This window comes from Protopterus annectens, chromosome 9.part0 (assembly GCF_019279795.1).
Source record: "Protopterus annectens isolate FY-2018-M chromosome 9.part0, PAN1.0, whole genome shotgun sequence".
Taxonomy (NCBI): domain Eukaryota; kingdom Metazoa; phylum Chordata; order Ceratodontiformes; family Protopteridae; genus Protopterus; species Protopterus annectens.
In genome coordinates, this window is record NC_056743.1 from 1421086832 (window position 1) to 1421114254 (window position 27423).

The window sequence follows — 27423 nt, forward strand, 5'->3', positions numbered from 1 at the left end:
TATGAATGACACCAAATACTAAGCCAATTACTGAAGTCAATTACTTTTTGCTCATACAGCGACATTATCCTTGCAGAATCTGCCTTGGACACAGTCTGAGAGCTTCATCATACCTCTATTCATATATTCCGAGGAGGTACACCTCAAATTATTGACATCAGCATGAACTACAACAGTCATTCTGGTACTTTTGTTCATGGACTTGAATGCATGCATGATCTGATGGATCTTGGCACCAAACAAGCAACTGACCATCTGTCTTTCCTTGCTCAATCGAGTAAGAGGCAAATCAAAGTACAACTCAGATTCTTCTTATTAAATATCATCATTTTGAAAATGTGATAAACCACCAATGAAAACTACATAGCATACACTACTTCACTTTAAATCACATACTGTCTTATTAAAACACAAAAAAACCTTCTTAAAATACTTAAAAGTAGTAGCTCAATGTCCCTTTTCTGGACATGTAGCTTTTTTCTAAAATAAAAAAGTGGAACTTCTTAAAATGGATACATTCTGTAGAAAATCTATATATGGTGTTATTGTAGTCTTGCTTCTTCAGTATTATTTATATGTTCAAAAATCCTTTGCTATTGCTTTCTAAGGGTTTTACCAGTATAAAACCTATCAGGAAAAACAAATTGGAGTTGAGTAAACACGTCCCAGGTATATACTCAGAATGACTCAGTATTCCTGAGATTCTTAAATTCCTCTCCCTGTTTTCTCTTCTCTCAACCTTTCCTAACCTATGTTTTGAAATCAAACATTATGTACTTACCAAATATCTATATCTGTGTTTTCTTCTTTCATCAGTCCCAAAGTGTGGGCTTTCAGATCTGAGACCAGCGCTTCAGAATCCTGGTTCCAAAGCTTTAACTCCTCTCACATAATGCTCAGTGTTTACATTGTGACTGGGGTGGGGGGTGGGGGGCATTCAGGGCAAAGAAGTCACACAAGAAAAAACTGAGACTAAGATCAGGAAGGTCTGTAATAAAGACTGCAGACCAGCCTGCAAGGCCCATTAAGAACTAACAAACTCCATGACAATTTATAGGTTCATAGGATGGTACTAGGCTATCGGCCCTAGGGCTTATACAAGCCTAGCCATAACAATTCCCTGGCTATTTCTTCCCACAGTATTTACTTCCCTGGACCCCTGTCTAGCAGGGCGACGGACGTGATCCCTGGGATGAATTTCCTACCTCCCATCCAATCATCAAGGTTCCTTTTGAAGAGGGCCAAAGAGGCGCTCTGCTTGACAAGTATGGGCAGTCTATTCCAGAGTCTGGGGAGTCTCCGGGTCAGGAACCCATCCCTCGAGCATGTTTTGTTCATTGTGATGACAAGGTTTAGATCCCTGGAGTATGTGTCTCTGAGCGATTGGGATTTCTTTAAGTGTAGCATGTCCAACAGCTATGGGTTTGACATGGCCTTGTACGTTAAGCAGAGATTGCCTCTGAGTAGACAATATGTGACAGTGTATAGGTGGAGTTTTTTTAGATGGTCATCATAGGACATCTGCTTTAGGCCTGTGATTCTTTTAGTGAGGTATTTCTGCGGCCTTTCCTAGCTGTTGCAGATGTCTTGAAAGGTACATACCAAATAGGGAGCTGTATTCTATAATGGGTCTAATGAGGGATCAGTACAGTGGGACAATGACCTCCTTTTTTCTGGATGAAAAGCCCTTAGTGATGAGGTGTGCCACACAGAAAGATTTCCTGACTGTTGTGGCAATGTGGTTATCGAAAGTGAGACCACTGTCCACCTGTGTCCCCAAGTCTCTTATCACACTTTCGGTGTTAAGTGTACTGCCACCTATGTGGTAATTCACGAGTACATGTTTTTCCCAAAGGGGATAACTATACACTTCTTGGCACTGAGCTTGAGCCCATGGCTCTGGCACCAAGCATCTGTTTCTGTAAGGCTCTTTTATAGAATATCCACATCATTTGGGGATTCGATAATGGCTCCCAGTTTGCAGTCATCTGTTAACTTTGTTAGCCAGAGTTCCTTAGTATTGGCCTGTACTTCAGAGAAGTAGATGCCAAACAAGAGCGGTCCCAGGACTGAACCCTGAGGTACTGCATTTTCTCACTTGTCTGGAGCTGGATTTGGCTACTTTTACAGTGTGGGTTCTGTCAGTAAGCCAGTTGGCAACCCATTGAGTGACATAGGGATTAATGCCAGGCTTAGTAAGTTTATCTAGGATTCCAGAGTGGAGGATGGTGTCGAAGGCTTTGGCGAGGTCCAGATAGGCTGTGTGGACCACCTTACCCTTGTCCATGGCTCTGGAGACTGATTTGAAGAAGTCAATCAGGTTCAGGAGACAAGATTGGCCCTTCACGAACACAAACTGCGTGGGGTCCAGTGTTTGAAGGTTGCCACGTCTTTGTTTATAAGTTCCATGATAGGGGATGATTTGGTAGGGGGATGGGGGTTGGGATGGTTAAGACAGACTGAAGAAGACAACATGGACCTAGCATTATGGTAAGAGCTTAATTTTTACATTGGATGTTGTCTTTTCCATCCACCTCAACCTGTGGGACAGAGCTGCCAGCAAGTCTAACTTAGTGGTATCAGGAGAAAACGTTCTGCAAAATGGTGGAGCCAAAAGAAGCCCTACACCTGGACTAAATCTTAGGTTTATAATGGGGGACACAGGTATGAGTATTTGACCAGGAAGCTGCTGAGCAAATATCAGCTAAGCAAGTGTGAACAAAGAAGGTTATTGAAGTAGACACTGCACTGGTAGAATGAGATTTTGGCTCAGCAGGTAAGGATGATCCATTGCTAGCGTATACAAAGGAAATGCTTAGTTTCTGGTGTCATTCCAAGGGGATCCAGTACCTGACAGCCTGGGAGGACATGATTGACAGACCACGATGCTTTGCCAGAGATGGCCTTCATCTGTCTTCCCTGGGCTTCGGGCTTCAGGCTTCTGGCAAAGGCTTTTGCTCCCCGATAGTGCCTTTTTTAGGCAAAGTCATGAGGACAAAATTACCAATGTGAAAAATTCTTCTAAACAAAATTTAAAGGTCATGTTGCTAAATGCTAGGAGTCTTAACATGAAACTGCACTCATTGCAAGCACTCCTCACCCTGGAAGATGCTGACATTTGTGCATACTGAAAACTGGTTCGAAGCTGTGGAGAGCACCCCAGCCTTACCAGGTTACTTGTCCTACCATACTTTCAGGCTCCAAACAGAGGGCTGCAAAGCTAAAGGAGGTAGAGTTGCAATATTTAGCAAAGACATACACACCTCCAGGGTGGTCAAACAGTATGACACACAGGAGACACTCCAGGTGCAGTTAACTATTGACAAAACATCTATTCAAATCATAGCTAACTACAGATCCCCAATCATGACTTGGGAGGCTCACTCCATCTATCTGGACTTACTTGAGTACATCAAGATTCAACCCTCTTCCCTGATTCTGGGTGACTTTAACTACCCAACCATACAGTGGAAGACTTAGTCTAGCTCAAACACGAATGCCCAGAGATTCCTCGACTTCGTCAATGCCAATGCATTGGTCAGCTGGTCAACACCCCCACAAGAGGTGAAAATATCCTGGATGTGGTACTAACCAACATGAGTAGCCACTGTAGCACTCCTACAGTGTCATCCTCCTTGGTAAGATCCGACCATAAAGCAATCACTTTCAAAATCATCATCTCCCCTGCCCCCCCCCTTGCCAGGGTCGAGCTGCATGGACTCAACAGTACCCGACAGGACTAAATCATCTTCCTCACTGAAGAGTAAACCTGTCTAGTGGACAGCAGGAATAAACAGACTTTAGAATAAAAGGAATGAATTGCTGTCCAGGACCGAGGAGCAGGTGCCAAGTTGGAAGCAATCTCTCCTTTGTCTGAACAATCAAATAATGTCACTGGTGAAATCCTCTTAGCTAACAGAGTCCAAATTGTCCACATCCACTAAGGACAATCACAAAGCCATCTTCACATATGTCTGCAACCTCAAAGGGAAAAAATACAGCCTCCATGGGACCCAACAACATCCCTGGCTGTGTCCTACATGAAGTCAGACAAGAGCTCTCGACACCACTAGGCACCCTATTCAACCAAAGCCTGTGCACTGGCTTCATCTCAGCAAAATGGAGGAGAGCCACTGTCATCCCTCTGCACAAACGTCCACTGACATAGGCAATTATAGGCCAATCAGCCTAACTAGCTTGATCTGCAAGGCCATGAAACGCATCATGGACCTTATAAACAAGGACATTGGCAACCTCAAGACACTTGATCCCACACAGTTTGGTTTTGTCAAAGGGAGATCATGCCTGTTAAACTTGGTCGCCTTCTTTGAAACAGTCACCAATGCCATGGATGAGGGCAAGACAGTGCATACCGCCTACCTTGACTTAGCCAAAGCCTTTGACACTAGTCCCCACTCGGGCATAATAGATAAACTCTCCCAGCTAGGCATCAACCCGTATGTTACCAGATGGGTAGCTGACTGGCTCACTGATAGAACCCACTCAGTCAAAATAGGGGAAGCCACCTCTAGTAGTAGACCCGTAACAAGCTGCGTACCCCATATACTTTTCTGAGGTGCAAGCCAAAACTAGTGGTCTGTGGCTGACAAAGTTTGCAGATTTATTTTATTTTACATTTGTTAACGGGGGGGGGGGTCTGACTGAGCCAAAAAGGCCCTTTTTCAGCAGAGGCCTGGGGAGAAAAGCTCCACATAGAAAAATTACAGATACATTCAGATATTTAGACATGATGACTGCAAGCTGTGTACTGTCATAAATTCCCCTAGTGATGTGAACATCCTCCAAGAGGGCCTTAACCAATCTAATGACTGGTGCCAAAAGCAGGGCCTCAAACTGAATGCAAAGAAATGCATCATTATTCCCTTTGGGGAAAAATGGTGTCCCCACTAATTATCACATTAATAACAACGTATTAAGCATGCAATCAGTCGTGAGGGACTTCGGCACCCAGGTTGATAGCAACCTGACTTTTGACCACCATGTTGCCTCCATTGTACGGAAGGCTTTCTACATGGCCCACCTCATAGGTAAGGGTATTTCATCCAGGAACAAGGAGGTCATAACATCCCTGCACTCCTCCCTTATCAGACCCATTATCAAGTACAATGCCCCCTTTGGTATGTACCTTGCCAAGCACATGCAGCAGTTGGAGAGACCACAGAGGTTCCTGACTAGGAAAATCCAGGGTCTCAAACACCTATCCTATACAGATAGGCTAAAAGCCCTGTCCCTCTACTTAGTCTCATACAGACTGCTCAGAGGTGACCTGTCTGGCATACAAAGCCATCTCAGAGACTAGGCCTTAATGGAGTTGCTGCATATCCATAAGTCAAACTCCACTCACGCAACCCACACGCAAGGTCTCAACCTGCTCTGTGACATTAATAGAACTTGTTGGTAGGATAGATTTGTGTCCCAATGACTCCCTCATCTGTGGATTAGACTTCCTCTCCTTGTCAAGCAGAGTACCTCACTATCCCTCTTTAAGAGGAACCTGGACGACTGGATGGGAACCAGAAAATATATCCCTGGGATCCCACCTGTGTCCCTGCTGGACAGGGAAAACAGGTGCTGACTTTGTGGGTACATAGGTGAAATTCTTGGCTAGGATTATAAGGGCCTCCAGGCCAATAGCCTAGTATTGTCCTATGAACCTACGAACCTATGAAAGCAATTTGGACAAAGTAATCTTAGATACTGGTTTGGAAAGCTTTTCTGGAGAGAATGACATACAGCTGGTCCAATTTCCTGAAGCCTTTGGTCCTTTCAAAATAAAATCTCAACTGATGATAAAGGTTCAGCCAGTGAAGCATGTATTCATCCTTATTACTGAAATTTGGGAAAATATTGCCAACTGAATAAACTGATTCAGTTTTAACTCAGAGGCCACCTTAGGCAGAAAGGAAGGACTAGTCAGCAACGAAACTGTGAAAAATAAAACAAGGAGAACTACAGAACAAAGTCTAAAAAAAAGTTCAGAGATTCATCCGATTTAAGTTACTGTAATTAAAAAAATCTTACACAATAAAAACTTTAGATCTACAGTAGCAGCAGGTTCAAAGAACATCCTGGGTTAAGATTTGTAGAAGAAGCAGTAGAACCCAAGGTGGGAGAGGCTCCCTAAAAGGAGATGTGAGAAGGAAGATACCTTTCAAAATGTCTGAGGATAATCTTAAGGAAGCTATAGGCAGGTGATCTTGACCAACATATAAACTGGAAATGGCCGCCAGCTAAACCTTAATAGCAGATTAGCTAGACCCAGACTGGAAAAGGCCAGCAATAAAAAAAAAATCCAAAATGGCATTTAAAAGTATGTAAAAAGGGTCCAACCCCCTTTATATGACCCAAAATGTTACACTTTATCAGCTTAATGCTATAAAGTTTTCTGGTGGAGAGCTTTTAAGATGACAAAAGGATATGTACGACTATCAGATAGCTTGTGGTCTAGACAGACAGACAATCTTTGGTCATTGAAAGTGGAGGAACCAAGTGATCAACCTAAGGGGTTTCAGAGTACGGCAAGTCTGCTGCAAAGGATGGGAAATCAGATCTGGAGCTGGATCCAGAACCCAAGAAGCATGGACTAATGAGGTCATAGTAAGGGAAACAAAATGTGTCTAGGTCAGAGTGGGGCAATGAGATTTACAGTTGCACTACAACAAGCTGCTATCTGTAAAAACTTTATAATAGTTTTCTGGAGGGTAAATTTAGAGGAGACCTAGGGGCCAAACATGGAGTGGAACATCCCTCTGGGACTTTTCCTTGGGAGTGGAAAGCAGGGCAAAGAAGCTGCTACATTTCAAGTTGTAAAAAGTCACAAACAGGTCACAGCATGGATGACCCCATCAGATGAAAATCTGCATAGCCACTGATGGATTGAGGGATTACTCATGAAATATCACACTGTTCCTGCTCAATTTGTCCACTGGAATGCTGGATTTCCCTGGGATGTGCATTACTATAATACTATAAAAAAGCATTGTATGGACATCACCCCACTGCCACAACCTCATGACCTATCACCACAGAGGACAGGATCATGTTCTCCCTTGTTTGTTTGAAGTAACAGACCACCACCATGTTGTCAATTTGGATGGAAATTACACCTTTGGGAAGGCAGTCATGAAAGACCTGAAATGCCAAGAGGACTGCTCTTATCTCCAAAACAATGATGTGCAGATGGGCCTCTGACTGACACCAAGCACTTTGGACAGTGTTTCCCCTCATATTGCCCCCCACCCCAGGAGGGAAGAGTCCATGGTCACTGTGGCTTTGGGGATGGGGAAGGACAAATGGATGCACTGAGGAGATATGGTCCAAAGTCAGCCACCATTAGATGTGATGACAAACTTCAGTAAGACGTATGCAGAAATTTCGTATGCAGAAATTTATTGGGTGAGTTATCACAAAACACAGAATTGAAAATTCACTGAAGAACCCTCATGTAACACCTGGCTAATGGAACTAGAGATATTGCAGTGGCTATTAGACCAAGAAGGCAGGGAACTAAAGAAATTCATGGCCTCTGAAGCAGAAGAATTTGGTGGGCCTGAGGATGTAGAGATGCTCTTGAAGGAGGAAGGTTGGCAATCTGACTAGTCATGTCCAGATGGCATTCTAAAAACTCCAGGACTTGAATGTTGCACAGTTTAGATTTGTTAAAATTTACTGTAATACCCAGGGAGAGGCACAGATGGAGCAAGGAGTCTCTCGCCTGATCCAACAATGCCCTTAAAGTTACTGTAAGTAGACAGTTGTTCATGTAAAGGAATCCTTGCAGTCTGAGCCGAGATGTTACCACTGTCATGCAGTTGGTGAACACACCAAGGAGAGGTATAGTGAGACCAAAGGGCAGTGCTTAAAACTAGTAGCCAGAAGTGGAGGAACCTCCTGGAAACTTTGTTATCTTTATGGGGTAGTAAGCATTTTTAAGGTCCACTGAGCGCATCCAGTCATCCTTCCTCAGTAGGGGAAGAATGGGCTCCACTGTTACTATCCAACACTTGATCTACTTGACAAACGTATTTAACATATTTAAACTTGCTTAGGTCCAAAATGGGCATGAGAAACTTATTCTGCCTTGACACCAAAAAGAATCTTGAACAGACTCTGGATTGTCTCTGGTCTGGTGGCAGCTCCTCAATGACTCATTTTGTGATAAATTTTTGCATCTCTACTGCTGCCTCCGCTCACTGAAGGGTTTGAACAGCTGTAAGGGCTCTTTAATTTAAAGGTGGGTAAACTAATAAAGGATAGTGTAGTCTTTGGAAATGGTTCTTTCAACGTCCAGACATCTGATGTGATGGCCTCCCAAGCTTAAGGTTGGACAGTCAGGCAAACCTTGAGGAGCACCTGAAGGAATTCACAGAGAAAGGTCCCCTAAAGTCTTGCTTTTCTGGACCACACCTGCATCTAGGTGTCCACTGAAGTTCCACCTCCATGCCAATAGGGATGCTATCATCTGAAGCACCCTGAACAAGCTGTTGAGACTTTTAGAACAGAGGGTCCTCTGAGGGGTGGAAAGTGAACTCCCACAGTAGACATCTTGCATTTCTGATTTCTCCTGATCAGTGTTCTCTTAACTTTAGGGTCCAGCAAACTGGACTCTTCAAAGGGGGTATTAAGGAAGAATACCTTGAGACTCAGCAAAATTACACAAGTGCATACAGGCATGCCAGTGAACTGCAATGCTAGTGCCTGCCACCCGGGCCATGCCATCTGCTGCTTTGGAAATGAGATGCATGGATACATCTATATACACAAAATGGTGGCCAACTGAGTCACCAAGAGCTTACAAGACTCAACTGATGGCTGGGATGCCACTGACTTATAGACTTCATCGATCAAATCTGTCTTAAGACCAGTCAGATGTGCCATATAGTTCAGTGTACACACAGCGAATGTGTCCAAAATGTGTGTGTGCTTCCCAAATCTGTCCAATGCTCATGACTCTCTGTTTGGAGGATGGACTTCATGCACTCTCCTCTAAGAATTCTTTCTTGGTAGCTGCAGCAACAATAATGGCATAAAATGCAGGCCCCTTGCTCCAATAAGGCCTATCCTTCAGTGGAACTAGGATTTTGTCAGGCTTGTGTGGAACTGGCTCCACCACACTGGACTCTCTCCTTGCCCTCCCTGACATAAGGTCAACAAGCACAGTAGGGAGTATCCCCCAAGACATGGGTGAGCTTGGACCAATGGCCTCAAGAAAAAACGACTCCTTAGGAGAGGGTTCTTTGGTGGTCAACATACCCCTTTGTCTCTTCAATTCAAGGAGACCAGTGGAAGAGGCACTTTCCTTTCATCAAGTTCAAAATCCTCTGTTTAAGACTCCTTGTGGGAATCTAGGTATTGATATTTAGACTGGTGCTTCTTGTACTCCTCCACAAGGGGAGAAACTGGGAGAGACAGAGATGCATTGTGGGAGACCTTGAAATGCAGCCTGTGCCTGGACAAGGTGATGTGAAACAGGTGCCCCAAGCACATGAGAATACCAGGCTGGATCTAACACTAGGTGTAGTGAAATAGTCCCAGACTGGGACAGAATAGTAGACCCCTAGCTCAGACTCCCAGCCCTGAACCCTTGGCTCCAGGATGCAGATGGCTCCTGTAGATATAGAGTTGAGTACATCAAGATTGGAGTTGAAAGCAACAAGCCTGTAGGGACCAACAAGAGAACCACATGGATGGATGCTGGATCCATAGTCACTGTTGCCGAAGGATGGAAGAGAGAAGAAGCAACTAGTAAGTGGAGGAAGGTCCAGCTCTCTTCACCCCCAGAGCCATGGGGGAGGGAATGGTCTCTTGGCTAATCTGGGCTTTCAAGAAAGTTCACATCATTTTGTCTGAGTTAACTTCCCTAAGGCTCCATATGGACCTTACAGACCTACAGGAAGCTGTAGAGGACAGCTTAGCGGGCTGGTGCAGGGGCTTATTCAATTCTTGGATCCTGAATGGGAAAGACCACACCAGAGAGGGTGAAGCATTAGTGAAAACTCTATATCTGGAGTGATAGCCAAGAAGAGAGAGTGAAGCCAACTAGCCTCTGGAGTAGCACACAAAAAAAGGCTCAATTTCCAATAGCAGGGACTGAAGTGGCTCAGACACTCGAACCAAGAGGACTGCGGATCAATACCAGGAAGGGGACAATTTTGTGTCCACAGTGGAAGCTGTGGAGGCAGACAGCCTTAAGGCCTTCTGTGTTGGTTCATTTGCAGCTGACAAATCAGCATGTTGTTTTCTGAACTCTTTATATTTTACCTTCTCTTTTATGTCGCCATCTTTATCCTTACATTTTTCTCTCTTCCCTTACTCCAAAAATTTCTTAGAAGGAGAGGGAGAACCAAAAGACTGGGAACCCGCTAAGTAAGAGATGGGAATGAACCCTTCCAACAACAATTTGGCCTGATGATTAGCCAACACCCTGGTCCCAAAAGAGATACAGACCTGACAATCTGAATCCAAATGGACTACCCTAAACAACACACACAACAATTATGGGAGTCCTGAGGAGGCAGTTTATGAGTGTACTCAAGGCACTTATGAAAGCCTGAAGACATTTCCTGCCATTATAAGAGAAATACCACAAACAGAGTAACCACAACAATAAAACAAAGTTAACAGCAACAGAAATAACAGTAATCTAATGATAATTTAGTAAAGAGAAGTATGGAAATTTACTATACTGAATTAGTACTGTTAATTTAGCAATATATAATTAACCCAACTTAGGCAGAAATCCCAAACATGAGACTGCAAAGTATGGCCTACGCCTACAACAGAACTCCCACACCCAGAAGGCACTACCTAATCTAACACACAATGGAACATTATTTATTTATTTTTCAAATAAGAGGAGACAAAGACTTAAGGCTAACTAACTATCCATAAACAAGAACAAATACAACCAAAAAAGCACAAAATTGCTCGTCTCCTACAGAGCTTTGGAGAATGCATCTGACACTTAACAGAAGCACACGAATTATGGGAGGGGAGTTGGAGATCTGAGCCAAGATTGTGAAGTGTCAGCTTTGGATCTGATTGAATTTGATAAACCACAGGTTAAGGCTGATGGAAAAAATACTTGATTTTTAGATAATCCTGCCCCCATTTTTTGTTCTCTCAACCTTTCCAAAACAATGTCTTTGAACTTTTGAAAACAGCTTTACTTTTACTGCTCTGATACTAGACAAATGTACATAAAAGTGCTTTTCACACAAGTTTTAAGATGCTATGCCATTACACTGTAACCTTACATGAAGCACAGGACTGACAATATGCCATTAACTACAAGACTGCACTTACCAGTGCCGTATAGCCAGACCGATCTGGAACACTAGGATCTGTTCCCTTCTGAAGGAACTTCTTGACATGGTCAAGGTCCCCATCAACAGCTGCTGACCAGATACCTATTGTGTAATGTAAAAAAGTAAAGGAAATTTTACTTAACATCCAATTAAAAAATCACCTCCAAATATTGTTTTATATTACTCACATATGCACACACATGCATTTGCCATTCAAGTTTTGTTGTAACCCCTCTTCAGCAGTTATTCAGTCTATCTGGCCAGATAGTATTCAGACTGATACAGTTCCAGTCAATCACTTTTCCCAGCTTCTGATTTCCCAGTCAGGACGTATACTCTGCTCTTCTCTCACACACAGCAAACAAGGATGTAACCCACATTTGCTACTTACTAGCAGAAAACATGAATCAGACTACCATGGCAACACAAACATCAGTGAAACTTCCCCCAGCCGTAATCCACACATATGTTCATACAGAAATTTTTATAAACATTATGAAGAGTTGTAAATGACAAGAATTTTGTAAGGAACAGAAGCTGGAGCTCACAGGGGTAACTCTACTTCTGTACTATGCTAGGGTCTGCTAAAATGGCAGCATGACTTGACAGTGTCAGTAAAGACAACAATGTGCAGTTTATTCAAAGCTATACGACAATGTTTCAATCTCATGAGTAGTTAACACTGACTATGGTGGCCACGTACAATGACAACTTGTGTTACTTCACTAGCAACACAGTATACCAACATCAGAATGTTTCTAACAACTCCTCTTTAATCCACAACACATATAATGCACAAGGTTCCAAGGATGCTCAAGTGTTACAGACACCATATACTTAGTCTTTGCTAGACTTACAATACCTGACAGCTGGTTAAGTAAGATGAACAGATATTTGAAGAACTTGAGTATGACACTGCTGTGTCATCTTCTGGGTCCCATGTAGTCTACACTGCCTATTTCTAAAGTGTTAACATTTTCAAAGAAGTATCATTCCTTAAAGATCAGAGGCAGTTGTCTTCTCATGACAATGTAGTACCACAAAACTTAACTGCAAAAAGTTCAGCCAGTGACAGGACATAGGATTCCTGAATACTTTTCCGTGCCCACAGCACTTACAAAGCTATGGTAGGCCACATGTATTCTCCTTTATTTAATTTGTTTACCACAGTAAAGCACCAGAAACCAACAATTAATAGAACTGATGAAGATATGTTTCAAAGAATAATTTATATATTGAATACTAATCACAACAACAAACACCGCATAGCACAGATAAACGTGGCTATATTCAAACGAATAAATAAGTAAAAGAGAGTCTATAGCATGAATAAACCACGAACAGGCAGGCAATAACTTGACTTTGCATGTAGTAAAATGACACTTAAAAGTAAAAACTTCTTTTATTACTACATACAGGTAAGCGCTTTCACATGACCATTAAAATAATAGTCATAATGGTATTTAAATAGAAGACAGAAACCAATAAAATGTGACCAATTAACAAATCACTCATAGTTTAAAGGCAGACTCATCAAATAGACTAAGATCTTGTACATATATTAGTGACTATTACTATTATAATGGTCTGATTAAGCTCTATGTGAAAGCGCTTACCTGTATATAGTAATAAAAGAAGTTTTTACTTTTAAGTGTTGTTTTACTACATGCGAAGTCAAGTTATTGCCTGCCTGTTCGTGGTTTATTCATGCTATTGACTCTCTTTTGCTTATATATTGAATACTGTTTGAACTATAATAAAAGCAGTAAACAAACCAAGCTTTGTTCAACAGGACAGTGTTAAATGAAATAAACAAACATTATTTGGGGAAATCCATAGGAAATATGCCACTGCGTGCAAGGCATTTCTACTGTAGTTTTATTGGCCATTTTGGGTCAATTCCAAACTCCTTGATCTCTCTCTCTCTATTAAAATCAGGTTGCCTCGTGGTTTTGGCGTCTTTTCAGACTTGTTGGGTCAATTCCAAACTCCTTGATCTCTCTCTCTTAAAACCAGGTTGCCTCATGGTTTTGCCGTCTTTTCAGACTTGTTGGCTGTTGCTGAAGCACCCACCAAGAGGAGAAAATGCTGAGAGAAGAAGGGAGCCACTTTTGAGATTTTAAGTATTTTCTTCAGATTATTTGTTAAGTTTATCTGCATTGCCGCCTACTTTTTGGCGTTTTCTGGTTTGCTAAAGCTTATATCTGTGTTAGTAACTGTACTTAGAACACATCTAGAGCCTGTTTACTGCATTTCCTGTGTTGCACTTATTTTAAAATCGTTTTTTTCTTAAAGCTTGCATTTTATCTGTCTCTGGCCTAGCACTCAAGTGTGGGGTCATTTATTGCACTGTCCTAACTAGTTGCTACTTGTAAACACAAAAAAAAAACAAAAAAAATCTTGCTTTTTTCCCCACTTTCTGTATTTTAAAAAGGTTCAGTTACAGATTTGCTGTTCTGAACTGTTTGTAAGTTTCTTGGAGGCCATTGCTTGCTTGGGCTAAAAGGAAGTATCTGTGTTCATCAGTGGCAGTGGTAGACACTGTACAGCCTGCCTCTGTGGGAGTGGTTACTGCCTAGAAACTAGTTTTATTGGCCATTTTGGGTCAATTCCAAACTCCTTGATCTCTCTCTCTTAAAACCAGGCTGCCTCGTGGTTTTGGCGTCTTTTCAGACTTGTTGGCTGTTGCTGAAGCACCCACCAAGAGGAGAAAACGCTGAGAGAAGAAGGGAGCCACTTTTGAGATTTTAAGTATTTTCTTCAGATTATTTGTTACGTTTTTCTGCATTGCCGCCTACTTTTTGGCATTTTCTGGTTTGCTAAAGCTTATATCTGTGTTAGTAACTGTACTTAGAACACATCTAGAGCCTGTTTACTGCATTTCCTGTGTTGCACTTATTTTAAAATCGTTTTTTTCTTAAAACTTGCATTTTATCTGTCTCTGGCCTAGCACTCAATTGTGGGGTCATTTATTGCACTGTTCTAACTAGTTGCTACTTGTTTATCTTTATCTTTAAACAAAAACAAAAAACAAAAAAAATCTTGCTTTTTTCCCCACTTTCTGTATTTTAAAAAAGTTCAGTTACAGATTTGCTGTTCTGAACTGTTTGTAAGTTTCTTGGAGGCCACTGCTTGCTTGGGCTAAAAGGAAGTCTCTGTGTTCATCAGTGGCAGTGGTAGACACTGAACAGCCTGCCTGCCCCTGTGGGAGTGGTTACTGCCTAGAAACTGTAGTTTTATTGGCCATTTTGGGTCAATTCCAAACTCCTTGATCTCTCGCTCTTAAAACCCACTTTGGTGCGATTTTGCGCATCGGGCAGTGCTGCTAAATCGGGTTTAAACTATTCTCGGCTCCACAAAGTCTGCTCTTCACTTTTTCCCGTAGAACTGTTCCAAATCTCAACGTAAGCATTTTCTTTCTAAAGCCCAGCAGTAGCTCGTATAAGTATCTTATAAGTAAACACTAATAAACTAAGCACTACACCCTCTTATACTCCCTTTAAGTACCTGGATCCCTATTGGTCCTTTTTGATAAGGTCATAAGTAGTTCCTCATACTATTCTGGCATGTCCAAAAGTCAGTTTCGGGTTTACTCTCCAGTCCAACTGGTGAATATGGGAATCTTGAGGCAATGTTACAACTGCCTTATGTACACAGATCATCCTCTCCTCTTCCAAACAAGCTCAAATATATGCGAGAGATGCAACTATATAGCTAAACTGGAAGCTAAACTCTCTCAACATAGTACTGGCGCGGTCAGTCTGGAGGAGAAGGTAATCACACATACCACAAATCCAGTCTCACACAGACCTATCGCAACAGCAAACCAAACACACAAAAACATACTCGGAGGCTCTAATTAAAAATCTGCTCAAGCAAGAGAGACCTCCAAAGCAGGCATCCAAGCAACCACTACCCCACAACAATACCCACGTATCACATAGTCCACACAGTCAGTGTGCCACACAGTCACAGCTCTTAAGGCTAAACAACACACCTAATACACTTGTAATAGGTGATTCTATTGTCAGACACACTGACGTCCCTCTCACCAAGCTGAACAAGGAGAAGGTCACTGTAAGCTGCCTGTCGGATGCCAGGATCCGTCACATAACACAAGCACTCAGGTCACTCCAAAGCAAGTACAAATATGACTCCGTCATTGTCCATGCTGGTGTGAATGACCCAAGACGTACATCCCTGGATTACATGAAAAGAGACATAGAGGAGCTCTCTGATCATGTAGCCCAGGCTGGTATGACCCTGACCTTGAGTAGCATCTTACCCTCACCAAGAATGATACCACAGTATAAAGACAGAATGATCAATTTCAACAACTGACTAAAGTATTGGTGTCACTCAAAGGGGATCCAGTATCTGTCAGCCTGGGATGACATGCTCGACAAGCCATGTTGCTTCGCTAGGGACAGCTTGCACCTGTCACCCCTGGGTTTTCGAATACTGGCAAAGGCTCTTGCCACCCCCATAGTGCCTTTTTTAGGCAAGGCTCAAAAGACAAACCCACCTCCTTAGACAACACAAGGAAAAAGAAACTAAGGGTAATGCTGCTCAACGCCAGAAGTCTAAACCTCAAGATGCATGCACTCGAGGCTCTCCTCAGTATGGAGAATATCGATATCTGTGCAGTAACAGAAACCTGGTTCAAGGCTCCCGAGAGCACCCCAGCACTACCAGGTTATACCTCATATCACACTTTTCGGCCGCAAAACTCGGACCGAACCACAACAGGAGGGGGAGTATCCATATTCATCAAAGATACCTATACCTCCAGGTTAGTGGCACTGCAAGAAGCATCTGAGACCATCCACGTGCAACTAACAGTGGGCAAAACTGCCTTCCAGTTTGTAGCCTGCTACAGACCACCCTCCCAAACTCAGGAACCCCACTCGGCTTTCCTGAAGACACTGGAGAATATGAAGGTCTCTCCAAACACCATTATATTGGGTGACTTCAACTACCCAAACATAGACTGGAAGCACTACTCAAGCCCCAACACCCTCGCCCAACGGCTCCTAGAATTTATAAACTCAAATGCTATGGAACAACTGGTCACCACTCCCACAAGAGGGGAAAACATATTGGACCTGATTATCACCAACATGGGTATTCTATGTTCTATACCTGAGGCATACCCCCTTCTTTAGTAAGATCTGACCATAAATTAATCACTATGGATGTCCATATCCCGTCCCCACCCCCAGCAAAGGAAACCACGGTCGAAAACTTCTCGAAAGCAAACTTCACACTTCTCAGACTGAGATGGAATCCTACAAAGCCCCCAGGCCAGTGGAAATTATAACCCAAACTGCAGAATCCCTTACAAATGCATTCTATGGATACTTACAGGAATGCATGGATCGTGCTATCCCAAACAAAACCAAGAGACACTCCTCCAAAGGCAGGAGACCTGTCTGGTGGACCCCAGCCATAAATAGGCTATACAACAGAAGGAGGAAGTTACTACAGGATAGAGCAAAATCCCAAAAAGGGAAGGCAACTCTGATCAGTACTAGCAAGAAACTACGATCCCTCATAAAAGCATCCAAGGCTAGCTTCGAAAGAAAAATTGCACAAGACGCTAAAGATAATCATAAGGCCTTCTTTTGTTATGTCAGGAACTTGGGTGGAAACTCCCAGATATGCTCTGAGTTAGTGCAAAATGACAAAAAATACACTGAACCCACAGACATTGCCAACATCCTGGCAGACAGGTTCAGTGCAAACTTCTCCCCCCCTTCCCCCCCAAACGTGCAAATGACTATCCCAACAAAGTGTAGCCCCCCTGACATCACAGATGCACAGGTGAGAGCTGCCCTCTCCAAAGCAAAAAACACAGCATCTATAGGACTGGACGGCGTCCCGGGCTGCGTTTTACACGAGCTCAAAGAAGAACTGAACCCTCATTTAAAATCACTGTTCAGTCTCAGCCTTACAACAGGATATGCACCCAAAGAATGGCGTACAGCAACAGTGGTCCCACTCCATAAAGGTGGTGCCACAACGGACCCCGGTAACTATTGCCCTATAAGCCTGACTAGTCTGGTCTGCAAAGCCATGGAGCGTATCATCATGGAACTCATAAACAAAGACAATGTGAACCTCCAAACACTGGATCCTACCCAATTTGGCTTTGTTAAGGGCAGATCTTGCCTCTTGAACCTGGTCGACTTCTTTGAAACAGTCACCAAGGCCATAGATGAAGGGAAGGTAGTCCACACAGCTTACCTTGACCTCGCAAAAGCCTTTGACACAATACCCCACTCGGGCATCATAAACAAGCTCACCAGCTTAAATATCAACCCCTATGTCACAAGATGGGTTGCAAACTGGCTTAGGGATAGAACCCACATGGTCAGAATTGCAGGTGCCATGTCAGACTCTAAACCAGTTACAAGTGGCGTCCCACAAGGCTCAATCCTGGGACCTCTCTTGTTTGGTATATATTTCTCTGAGGTACAGGCAAAGACAGGAAGACTTTGGCTGACCAAGTTCGCAGACGACTGCAAACTGGGGGCCATAATCGACTCGCCGACTGACACAAGCATCCTCCAAAATGGTTTCACAGAGACAGATAACTGGTGCCAGAGCCATGGCCTGAAGCTAAATGCCAAAAAGTTCATAGTCATCCCCTTTGGGAAAAACAAAGTGCTCACAAATTACCACACAGGTGGTAATCCATTAAGTACGGAAGAAGTAATTAGGGATCTGGGGACCCAAGTAGATAGTAATCTTTCCTTTGACAATCACATTGCCAAAGTGGTTAGAAGGACCTTCTATATAGCCCACCATATCGTGAAAGGGTTCACATCTAGATCAAGAGAGGTCATTGTGCCCCTCTACTCATCAGGCCCATAATTGAATGCAATGCCCCATTTGGGATGTACCTTACCTGACACCTGCAACAACTAGAAAGACCCCAAAAGTACCTCACCAAGAGGATTAAGGGACTCAAGCAGATGCCCTATGCAGTTAGACTAAAGAAACTCCAGCTCTACTCAGTTGCTTACCGCCTACTCAGAGGCGATCTGTGCCTGACGTATAAAGCCATGTCCAATCCAGAATTAATGGACATGCTCCACCTCAGGAAATCCAAATCCCTTAGAGTTACACGCTCCAGTGACTTAAACCTCAGCACAGAAATAAATAGGACATGCTGGAGAGACAGATTCATATCCAAGAGGCTCCCCTCACTCTGGAACAAAATCCCAATCCATGTTAGGCAGAGCCCCTCAATGACCCTCTTCAAGAAGAATCTTGACGATTGGATGGGAGACCGTAGATTTACCCCTGGATCTCCACTGTGTCACTGCTAGACAGGGGCACTTTAAACTAACCTTAAATGGGCTATCTTCTGTGACCTACTATACTGGGGCACAGTCATCTAATCTAAAAGGGTGGTGAAAGCCAAACACACTCTGGCTAGGCTTGTAAATGCCCTAGGGTAGATAGCCTAGTATCTACCTATGAACTAACATCATCCTAATCAGTGTTCTTACTTGTGGAAATTAATCAATGAGACAAAAGAGGACCTTGAAGGCAGCAGTAGCACCTTAAATAGAAAAAAACATTCAAAGAGTGGGACTCAGACATTCCACATTGTTTTGCATGCCAACTCAAGGGGAGTGGGAGTGCAGAACTGGCAAAACTCTCACTTTAGAGACATTATTTATTTCTTAAGAAAAAACTCAAAAGTGCAAATAGAATGACCAAGTGGCAATATTTAATCACTTTTAATCACTGAGCATTTTTGTTTTCCGTACAGAACGTTTTCAAAGTACAACACGCTCTCAAATCCCAACATAATATATAAAATCTTAAAACAATCAGAGGTTTGTTGTGTAATTAATTAATAGATTAACAAATTGATTAATGCATAATGAAATAGTAATAAAATTGTAATAAAATTGGCCAAACCTCAGTCTTAAAAAAAGACAAAACTACATCTACACAATATATTACGTAGGAACCTAAGTTAGAGTTTAATACAGAATACAATAAAAATAAAAACACGGACAAAACAAAACAAAACAAAAAACAAATTCAATCACACACTTAAAGCTCTCAATTTAAGTACACTGCTTGTAGAAATCACATCATTTAGAGAAAGATATATACTGGAATTAAGCCTAAGCTGCCAGTTAATTTCCCTAAGCTCCAATAAAATGGGAATGTCACTAACTTTGGGGTTATATTGTACATAGTCTGGTATAAAAAATACAAATTTCTTGAAGTTGGTACAGGTTAAACCATGTTTAAATACAGCACTGATGATGTTTTGCTTTTTAATACCATAGCAGTATTCTCGTGTCCTGTCCTTCAATTTCCGAGCGGTTCTCCCAATATAAAAAGCAGGACAGGAGATGCATACTGCTGTATATACAGCCACTGTAGAATCATAAGACCCGACAGGGAAATGATCTATTAGTCCCCTCAAAGGAAACGTAAGGGCCCTCGTCAATATAACGACATTGTGTACAATGCCTGCATTTGGCCATGTATCTATGTTTGCAGTGGGTAGAACATGGTTTTAGTTCTAATAAGTTTAACATTTTATCCCCTACTAAATGCTACTCTAGGGGATCCCACCCAATTTAACCTTAATCTCAACATTTTTTAATATATTTAAAAGCATTACTGGCATAAGGCAAAATAAATGACAAAAAAGAAGTTATGTACTCAGTATAACATTCCATGTTTGTAGCCCATCTCGCCCTTCATTCTTACATATGGGTTCGGAGCCGCTCCTTGGCTCCAACTCAGCTGATTACAAAGCTCAAAATCTCTTAGTTGGCTCATGGCAAGGTAGGTATCCCATAGTGCACTAGTAAGAATCCCCAGGTCTTGTTTGCTGCTAACTATAAGAGTGATAGAAAAGGTTATCCAGAAGGAACAACAACAATGAAAGGTCTCCACCTTACCAAAGGCAATACTATCCTGTCTCCAGATACTCCCAGGACAGGGGTAAGGTGGGTGGGTTCGTAAGAATGAAGGGCGAGCTGGACTACAAACATGGAACGTTATGGTGAGTACATAACTTCTTTATGTTCTGTAGTCCTATCTCGCCTTCATTCTTACATATGAGACAGCGTTCCTAGCACCTTTGTCTTGGGTGGCTCAAGGCAATATACTCCTAAGAATCATGGAACCAAAGGAGGCTCTACCCCTGAATGTCAAATCCAATTTGTAATGAGTAATAAAGGTATGAGGGGTAGTTGCCGCTGCGCAAATACTGTCAATCAGAACTCTGGCGTGAAAGGTAGCAGATGTAGATATGAGCCTTAATTTTAAATGGAAGGTTCTTTCTATTGGAGGAGTATATAAAGGAAATACAGTTGGAAATCCAATTAGATAGTCACTCTAGAGACTGGCAGACCTATTCTAGATTCAGAAAAGGACACAAACAATTGGTCTGATTTTCTAAGTTCCTTAGTTCTATGCAGGTGGAACCGTAACTGTTTGTGAACATCAAGTTGATGAAATTTATATTCTGCACTGTTTAAATGATTAGAGAAAAATACAGGCAGTTCGATAGTTTGGTTCAAATTAGCTTGAGAGCAAACTTTAGGGATGAAGGAAGGACTTGTACAAAGGGAAACTGTTATTATGAAAAATCAAATAAGGAGGTTTAATTGACAGTGCTTGCAACTCTGATACCAGTCTAGCAGATGTGATAGCTTCTAGAAAATGGTCTTCCAAGACAGAAACTTCAATTCACACGAATGTGCGGGTTCAAAAGGCGGGAAAGTGAGTTTGGACAGAATGAAATTTAGATCCCAAGGAGGTACAGGTTCCTGAAAAGGAGGTCTCAGCAAGGTAGCAACTTTAAGGAAGGATTTACATAATCTGTGAGCCATCAGATAAGGCTCATGTTGTCCCAAATGAAAATTAGATATCGCTGCCAGTTGAACACTAATTGTAGCAGCAGATGATCCCTGATGGAAAAGTTCAGTTAGAAATTCTAACACCAAAGGGATGGATGCTGTGTAAGGATCTACATGTTTCTCTTTTGATCAGATAGAAAACCTTCTCCATTTGCTAGTGTATAACTTCCTAGTGGAAGGTTTGTGGGAAGACGTAAGGATATGGGTCACTGCAGGTGAAAAATCATGAAGCCTGACTAGGGATAGAAGTGGAGCAGCCACGCTGTCAAGTTGAGGGTGTGGAGGCAGGGGTGAAGGGAGCCTGATGTGTGTCAAGAGGTCTGGAACTGGGTCCAGAGTCCATGGATCATCTAGGAGATGAGGCCAGAGAAAGGGGAACCAAATCTGACGAGGCCAGTAAGGAGTGATCAGAATCATTTTGCTTCCCAAGAACTTTGCTTTCTGGATCACTTTCGATATGAGCGGAAAAGGGGGGAATGCATAAAGTCCTGGAGGCCAGTTGTGAACAAGTGCGTCTCTCGGTGACTCCCCCGGAGGGGGGATAAGGGAGAAGTAGCTACTGCATTTGGTATTGATCAGGCTGGCAAAAAGATCGCAGCAAAGCTGACCCCATTTGCGGAAAATCTGTTCTGCTACTTTCTGGTTCAGAGACCATTCGTGAGGCATCAAGATTGCCCTGCTGAGCTTGTCGGCTATCACATTGGTTGTCCCCGGGATGTGCATTGCTACTAGAAAGCACTGGGAAGATATTGCCCACTGCCAAACACGAAGAGCCTCTTGACAAAGAGGGTAAGATCTAGCCCCTCCTTGCTTGTTTAGGTACCATACCACTGACATATTGTCTGACTGGATTGCTATCATCCCTAAAGGAAGAAAGTCGTGAAGTGCTTGCAATGCTAGAAGCACTGCTCTCATTTCTAGGACATTGATATGCAAGTGAGCCTTGTGATCTTGCCATGTACCTTGGACAGTCCTGCCTAGATAATGCCCCCCAGCCCCCCCACTCTATCAGGAAACCATCCGTGGTCACAGTAGCAATGGGTTGGCGAGGGAGGAAGGGTGTTGTTCCTGTCAGCTGATTGGGCTGAATCCACCAACAAAGGTCCTTTTTGCAAGACTCCGTTATGAGAATATGATGAGATAAAGGCAGCTGTTGGAGAGCACTGGGGAAAAAAGCAGCCATTGAAGAATTTGCATATGCAATCTGGCTAGTGGAACTAGATTTATGGTAGAAGCCATGGTCCCTAAGAGTTTTAGCACTGTCTTTGCCTTGGCTTTTTGTAGAGGAAGTAAGCTGTATATCTGTTGCCCGAGGTTTTGAATTCTGTCTGCGGGGAAATGAGACATCATGGCGACTGTGTCTATTTCTGCACCTATAAAAGTCACAAATGGAGAGGGTGACAAGGCAGACTTTTCCCAATTTATTGTAATTCCTAGCTGGGTACAGAGCTGGATGGTCGAATCCCTGGCTTGTAGGAGAAGGTGCCTGGTGGTGGCAGTCAGGAGCCAGTCGTCCAGATACACAAACACTTGGAATCCAAGATGTCTCAAGTGAGCTGTCACTACTGCCATGCATTTGGTGAACACCCTGGGGGCTGTGGTGAGACCAAAGGGCAGAGCACGAAACTGGTAATGACTGGCTCCCAGCCAGAAGCGTAGATGAGTCCTCGATGCTCTGTCCATTTTTATGTGGTAGTAAGCATCTTGGAGGTCTATGGAGCACATCCAATTGTCTTTCCATAATAGAGGGAGTATAGACTGCAGTGTTACCATTCGGAACTTGGCCTTCTTTATGGATTCATTTAGTTTGCTGAGGTCCAAAATGGGCCTACAATCCCCTGTTCATTTTGGCACTAAAAAGAATCTGGAGTAAGTTCCGAATCCTATCTGGTCTGCGGGGATGGTTTGGATGACTCTCTTTGAAAGCAACTTTTGAACTTCTATAGTTGCTTGATCCCTGTGACTGGAGTGGAACATCTGGGATCTTCTTGGGGGTGTGTGGTGGAAGAAAGAAAGGTATGGAGTATCCTCTGGTGATTATTCTTTGTACCCACTTGTCTTGGGTGATGTTGAGCCAGGCTTCTGGATACAAAGATAAGCGACCCCCGACTGGCTTCAGAGAAGGGCAGCTGGGCCCCACATCAGGAGTGCTGATACGGATGGCCGCGAAAGGAATCGCGGCCACCTGGTTTTGCAGGACCCCCCCCCCACCTCTTGGAAGATGTCGACCATTAGCTCCTCCTCCCCTGCCTTTGAAAGAGAAATCACCCTGTGCAGCCAGGAAAAATTTCTGGGACTTCTTGAACCACGTTTTCCCACCTATCTGACCCTTGGAATATGGTCTAGAAGGGACGGTAAAACATACTCCCATGGCAAAGAGAGTTTTCCCTTCCTGTTTGCACATGGTGAGTGTATCTTTTACCTTTGGTCCAAACAAAGAGGAACCGTCAAAGGGGGCGTTGGTAAAAGTAGATTTGAAGGGCTCTGCAAAATTACATAAGTGCATCCAGGAGGGTCTCCTAAGGGAAACTCCTGAACCCGCTGCCCTACTCACTCCATCTGCTGCGTAGGAGATCAGCCTCATGGAGGAGTTAACAATGGAGTTTAAGGTGGACAACTGAGCAGTACCTTTCTCAGAGACTCCTTCAGTTGATTTACCTTGGAGAGTATCTCCTAGTTCCTTTAGGAGATCTCTCTGAAGCCTAGTAAAATGTGTGAGATAGTTCAGCGATCTGACAGTAAAAGCCGCTGAAGAGAAGATATGCTTTCCGTATCTAGCCATCGTTCGAGACTCTTTGTTTGGTGGATGGACAGAAGTAGAAGTCTCCGCTAGTTCCTTCTTAGTGGCCGCCACCACCTCCATGGCATCTACAGGCACACCTTTGGTCAAGAATTCTTTCTATTTAGGGGCCAAGAGAAATTTGTTGGGTCTTCTCAGGACTGGTTCTATGGCATCAGGAGTTTCCCACACCTTCTGACTAAGTCCAGGAGTTCATCAAAAGGTGGAGACACCCAAGAGGCTGAAAGTTGAGACCCAAAAGCCTTCAGATACACTGACTCCTCATCAGAAGGGGGTGACAGTGGGACAGCAGCCTCTCTGCTTCAGGATCTCCAAGATATCTATAAAGGAGATATCATCAGAGGATGACCTGGGGGACCCTTCTGACTCCTCAAGGTCAGTGTCTGAGGTGATGGACTCATCCGGGGAGTCTACATGATTCCTCTTGCATGTCCTCTTCCGAGGGGGCTCCTCAGAAGGATATTCTGGGGAGGTCTCAGAAGACTGGGGGCCACCCAAGAGGGGCTCCTGAGGCTGCTGGACTCTGCTGTTGACAGACATAGATGGTGCTGAGACACAAGTCGGTACTTGAGGGGGAAGAGTATCAGTATCCTTGTGCGGAGCTGAGGACCAAGATGGCACGCTCCTCATCTCGAATGTCGATCTCTCCGGCTCCAAGGACAGCCCTGGTTCCGAGGAAACGGAGGTAGCCCTCGGCTCCAAAGCGATTAGTTCCGAGATGGATGTAGGGTCTGAGCTCAACCTAGCTGACGCACCAAGAGGTAGACTTGACAAAGTGTCCCTGTCAGGGCAGACTGGAGAGCTTTGGCTCCTAGACACCAAGGACGGTGCCGAAGGTGTCGGAGCGGAACTCGGCTCAAGACACCCACAAGGGGAGCTGGAAAGTACAGTTGTGTACACTTACCATAAATGTAGATGTTCAAGTGTATTCACTGTTGCAGTCCTTACAAATGGGTTATCCGGCTCCCGGTAGCCCGCAGTCGGCAAGAATACCAAAGTCCTTGGTATATGACGTCGGCTGCCTCTAGATTAAACCTGATGCCAGGACGTCAGGTACAAAGGCAGGCAGCCGATGTCATTTCCTCAGTTTTTCTTGCCATAACTGTCAGGAGCCCCCCCAAAAAAATTAAGACCATGTAAAGAAAAAATCCAGTCTGTGCCCCAGGAAAAAAGGGGGATGGAAGGGGGGGGGGGAGACCAGGACTGCAACAGTGAATACATTCAAACATCTACATTTATGGTAAGTGTATATAACTGTACTATGTTCATCGTGTTTCACTGTTGCAGTCCTTACAAATGGGTTGATTCCCAAAGACCAGGAAAAAAACAAAAAGGGAGGAGGAACACCACTGATTAATGGTTGGTAAGAATGCCCTGCAACACTGCAGTAGCAAAACCAACCCTGGACTTCGAAAACAATGGGAAATTGTAATGTTTGGTGAAAGTGTGGACAGAAGTCCAGGTAGCTGCTTCCAGGATGTCCTTAGTAGGTACACCTCTAAGAAAAGCTGCTGAGGTAGAGATAGCTCTAGTAGAATGGGTCCTAATACCCTGAGGAGGAACCTTGCCATGCTGTAAGTAACAAAATTGAATACAATGAGCAATCCACTTAGAAATGGTCTGTTTAGAAATAGCTTTGCCCTGGGCTCCAGGAGCAAAACTGACCAACAACTGATCTGACTTTCGAAAAGGTTTAGTCCTGTCCAGGTAAAATCTAAGTTGCCTATGCACATCCAGTGAATGCAGCAACCTTTCTCCTCTATTCTGAGGATTAGGAAAGAAGGTAGACAGGTGGATAGACTGGTTGAGTCAGGCTAGAAACCACCTTAAGCATAAAAGAAGGATTAGTCCGAAGAGAAACCCAATCCACTTGGAAAGTGACAAAAGACTCTATTGCCATTAAAGCCTGCAGCTCAGACACTCATCTAGCTGAAGTAATGGCCAAAAGAAATGCAGTTTTCCAGGAGAGAAACTTCAAATGTGCTGAGGCAGCAGGCTCAAAGGAGGCAGAGTGAGATTCTCAAGCACAAAATTAAGATCCCAAGCAGGAGTAGGTGCCCTTCTGGGAGGCTTTAAATTGCTAACTCCCCTGAGGAACTGTTTCATTTGGGGATGAGAGAAAATGGGTTGTTGAAAGGAAAAGTGAGCAGAAATAGCTGAAGCATGAATCTTAATAGAAGAGAAGGAAAGTCCACCATTAAGTAAACCTGCCAGGTAATCAAGAATTAGAGGAAGAGAAGGTTGACATGGGTCTTCTCCTCTAGCCTGCATCCAAATGGAGAATCTTTTCCACTTATCTGCATAAGTTTCCTAGTACTAGGCCTCCTGGCCTCAAGAAGGACCTCAACCACTTGTTGAGAAAGGTTTAAATTATGAGCCAGGCAGTCAAATGCAGAGTCTGAGGGTGAGGATGCAGAATCTTTCCTCCTTTCTGAATCAAGAGATTTGGTATCAGGGGAATATGTCAAGACTGAGACTGAGACTGGGAAAGACTGAGAAGAAGCTGCCTGGGCCAGTCTGGAGCTATGATGATGGCCCTTGGTTTTTCATCCCTTATCTTTAACAGCACTCTGGAAAGAAGAGGCAGAGGAGGGAATGCATAGACTGATAGCTGTGTCCAGGGGAAGGACAGAGCATCCACTTTCCAAGCTTTGTCGTGATGATCCCTGGTGCAAAAGGTTGGAAGAAGGTGGTTGGTTGGTGAAGAAAAGAGATCCACCTGGGGAGTGTCCCAACGCTGAATGATGTGATGGAAGATGGTCTTGTTTAGTTGCCACTCGTGATGATCCAGGACCTGCCTGCTCAAACGGGCTGCCAAGGTGTTGAGCCTTCCTGGAAGAAACTGGGCTATCAGATGAATGCACAAAGAAGCTGCCATGGACCATAGTCTCATACTTTGTCTGCACAGGGGGTAAGAGTGAGTCCCTCCCTGCTTGTTGATGTACCACATGATTGTAGGCTTGTCTGTCCTGACTAGAAGAGTACCAGGAGAGAGAAGATGCTTGAAAGCCATCAAGGACTGCTGAACTGCCATCATTTCCATCAGATTTTTGTGCAATTGAGCTTGTTGATAGCTCCAAACTCCCTGAATGCATTTTCCCTCTAGATGTGCTCCTAAAGCGTAGTCCGAGGCATCCGTGGTGAAAGTCTGGCTGGCAGGAGGTGGACAGAAAGGTAGGCCTTTGCTCTGTGCACAGGCCATTGCCCACCAAAGGGATTCTGTCTGCAGGCAGGGAATCAGAGGAAGAAATCAAGTCTAAATCCTGAATGTGTTGACACCAAAGGTTTTTGAGGTACCATTGTATTTTCCTCATATGTAGTCTTGCATATGGAATCATCAGAATACATGAAGCAATGAACCCCAGGGCTTGCAGGAATTGCCTTGCAGAGAGCT

The 27423-nt window shown here is 43.6% G+C and overlaps 1 protein-coding gene across 2 annotated transcripts in view; it reads right to left on the reverse strand.

The window, feature by feature from the left end:
* ANKRD39 (ankyrin repeat domain 39) overlaps nucleotides 1–27423 on the reverse strand; it is a 426259-nt gene that overhangs the window by 233651 nt on the left and 165185 nt on the right. For both annotated transcript variants that reach the window (XM_044084385.1, XM_044084384.1), the window contains exon 3: nucleotides 11326–11429. In XM_044084385.1, the coding sequence (XP_043940320.1) occupies nucleotides 11326–11429 (104 nt within the window). The remainder of the gene's footprint in view (nucleotides 1–11325; nucleotides 11430–27423) is intronic.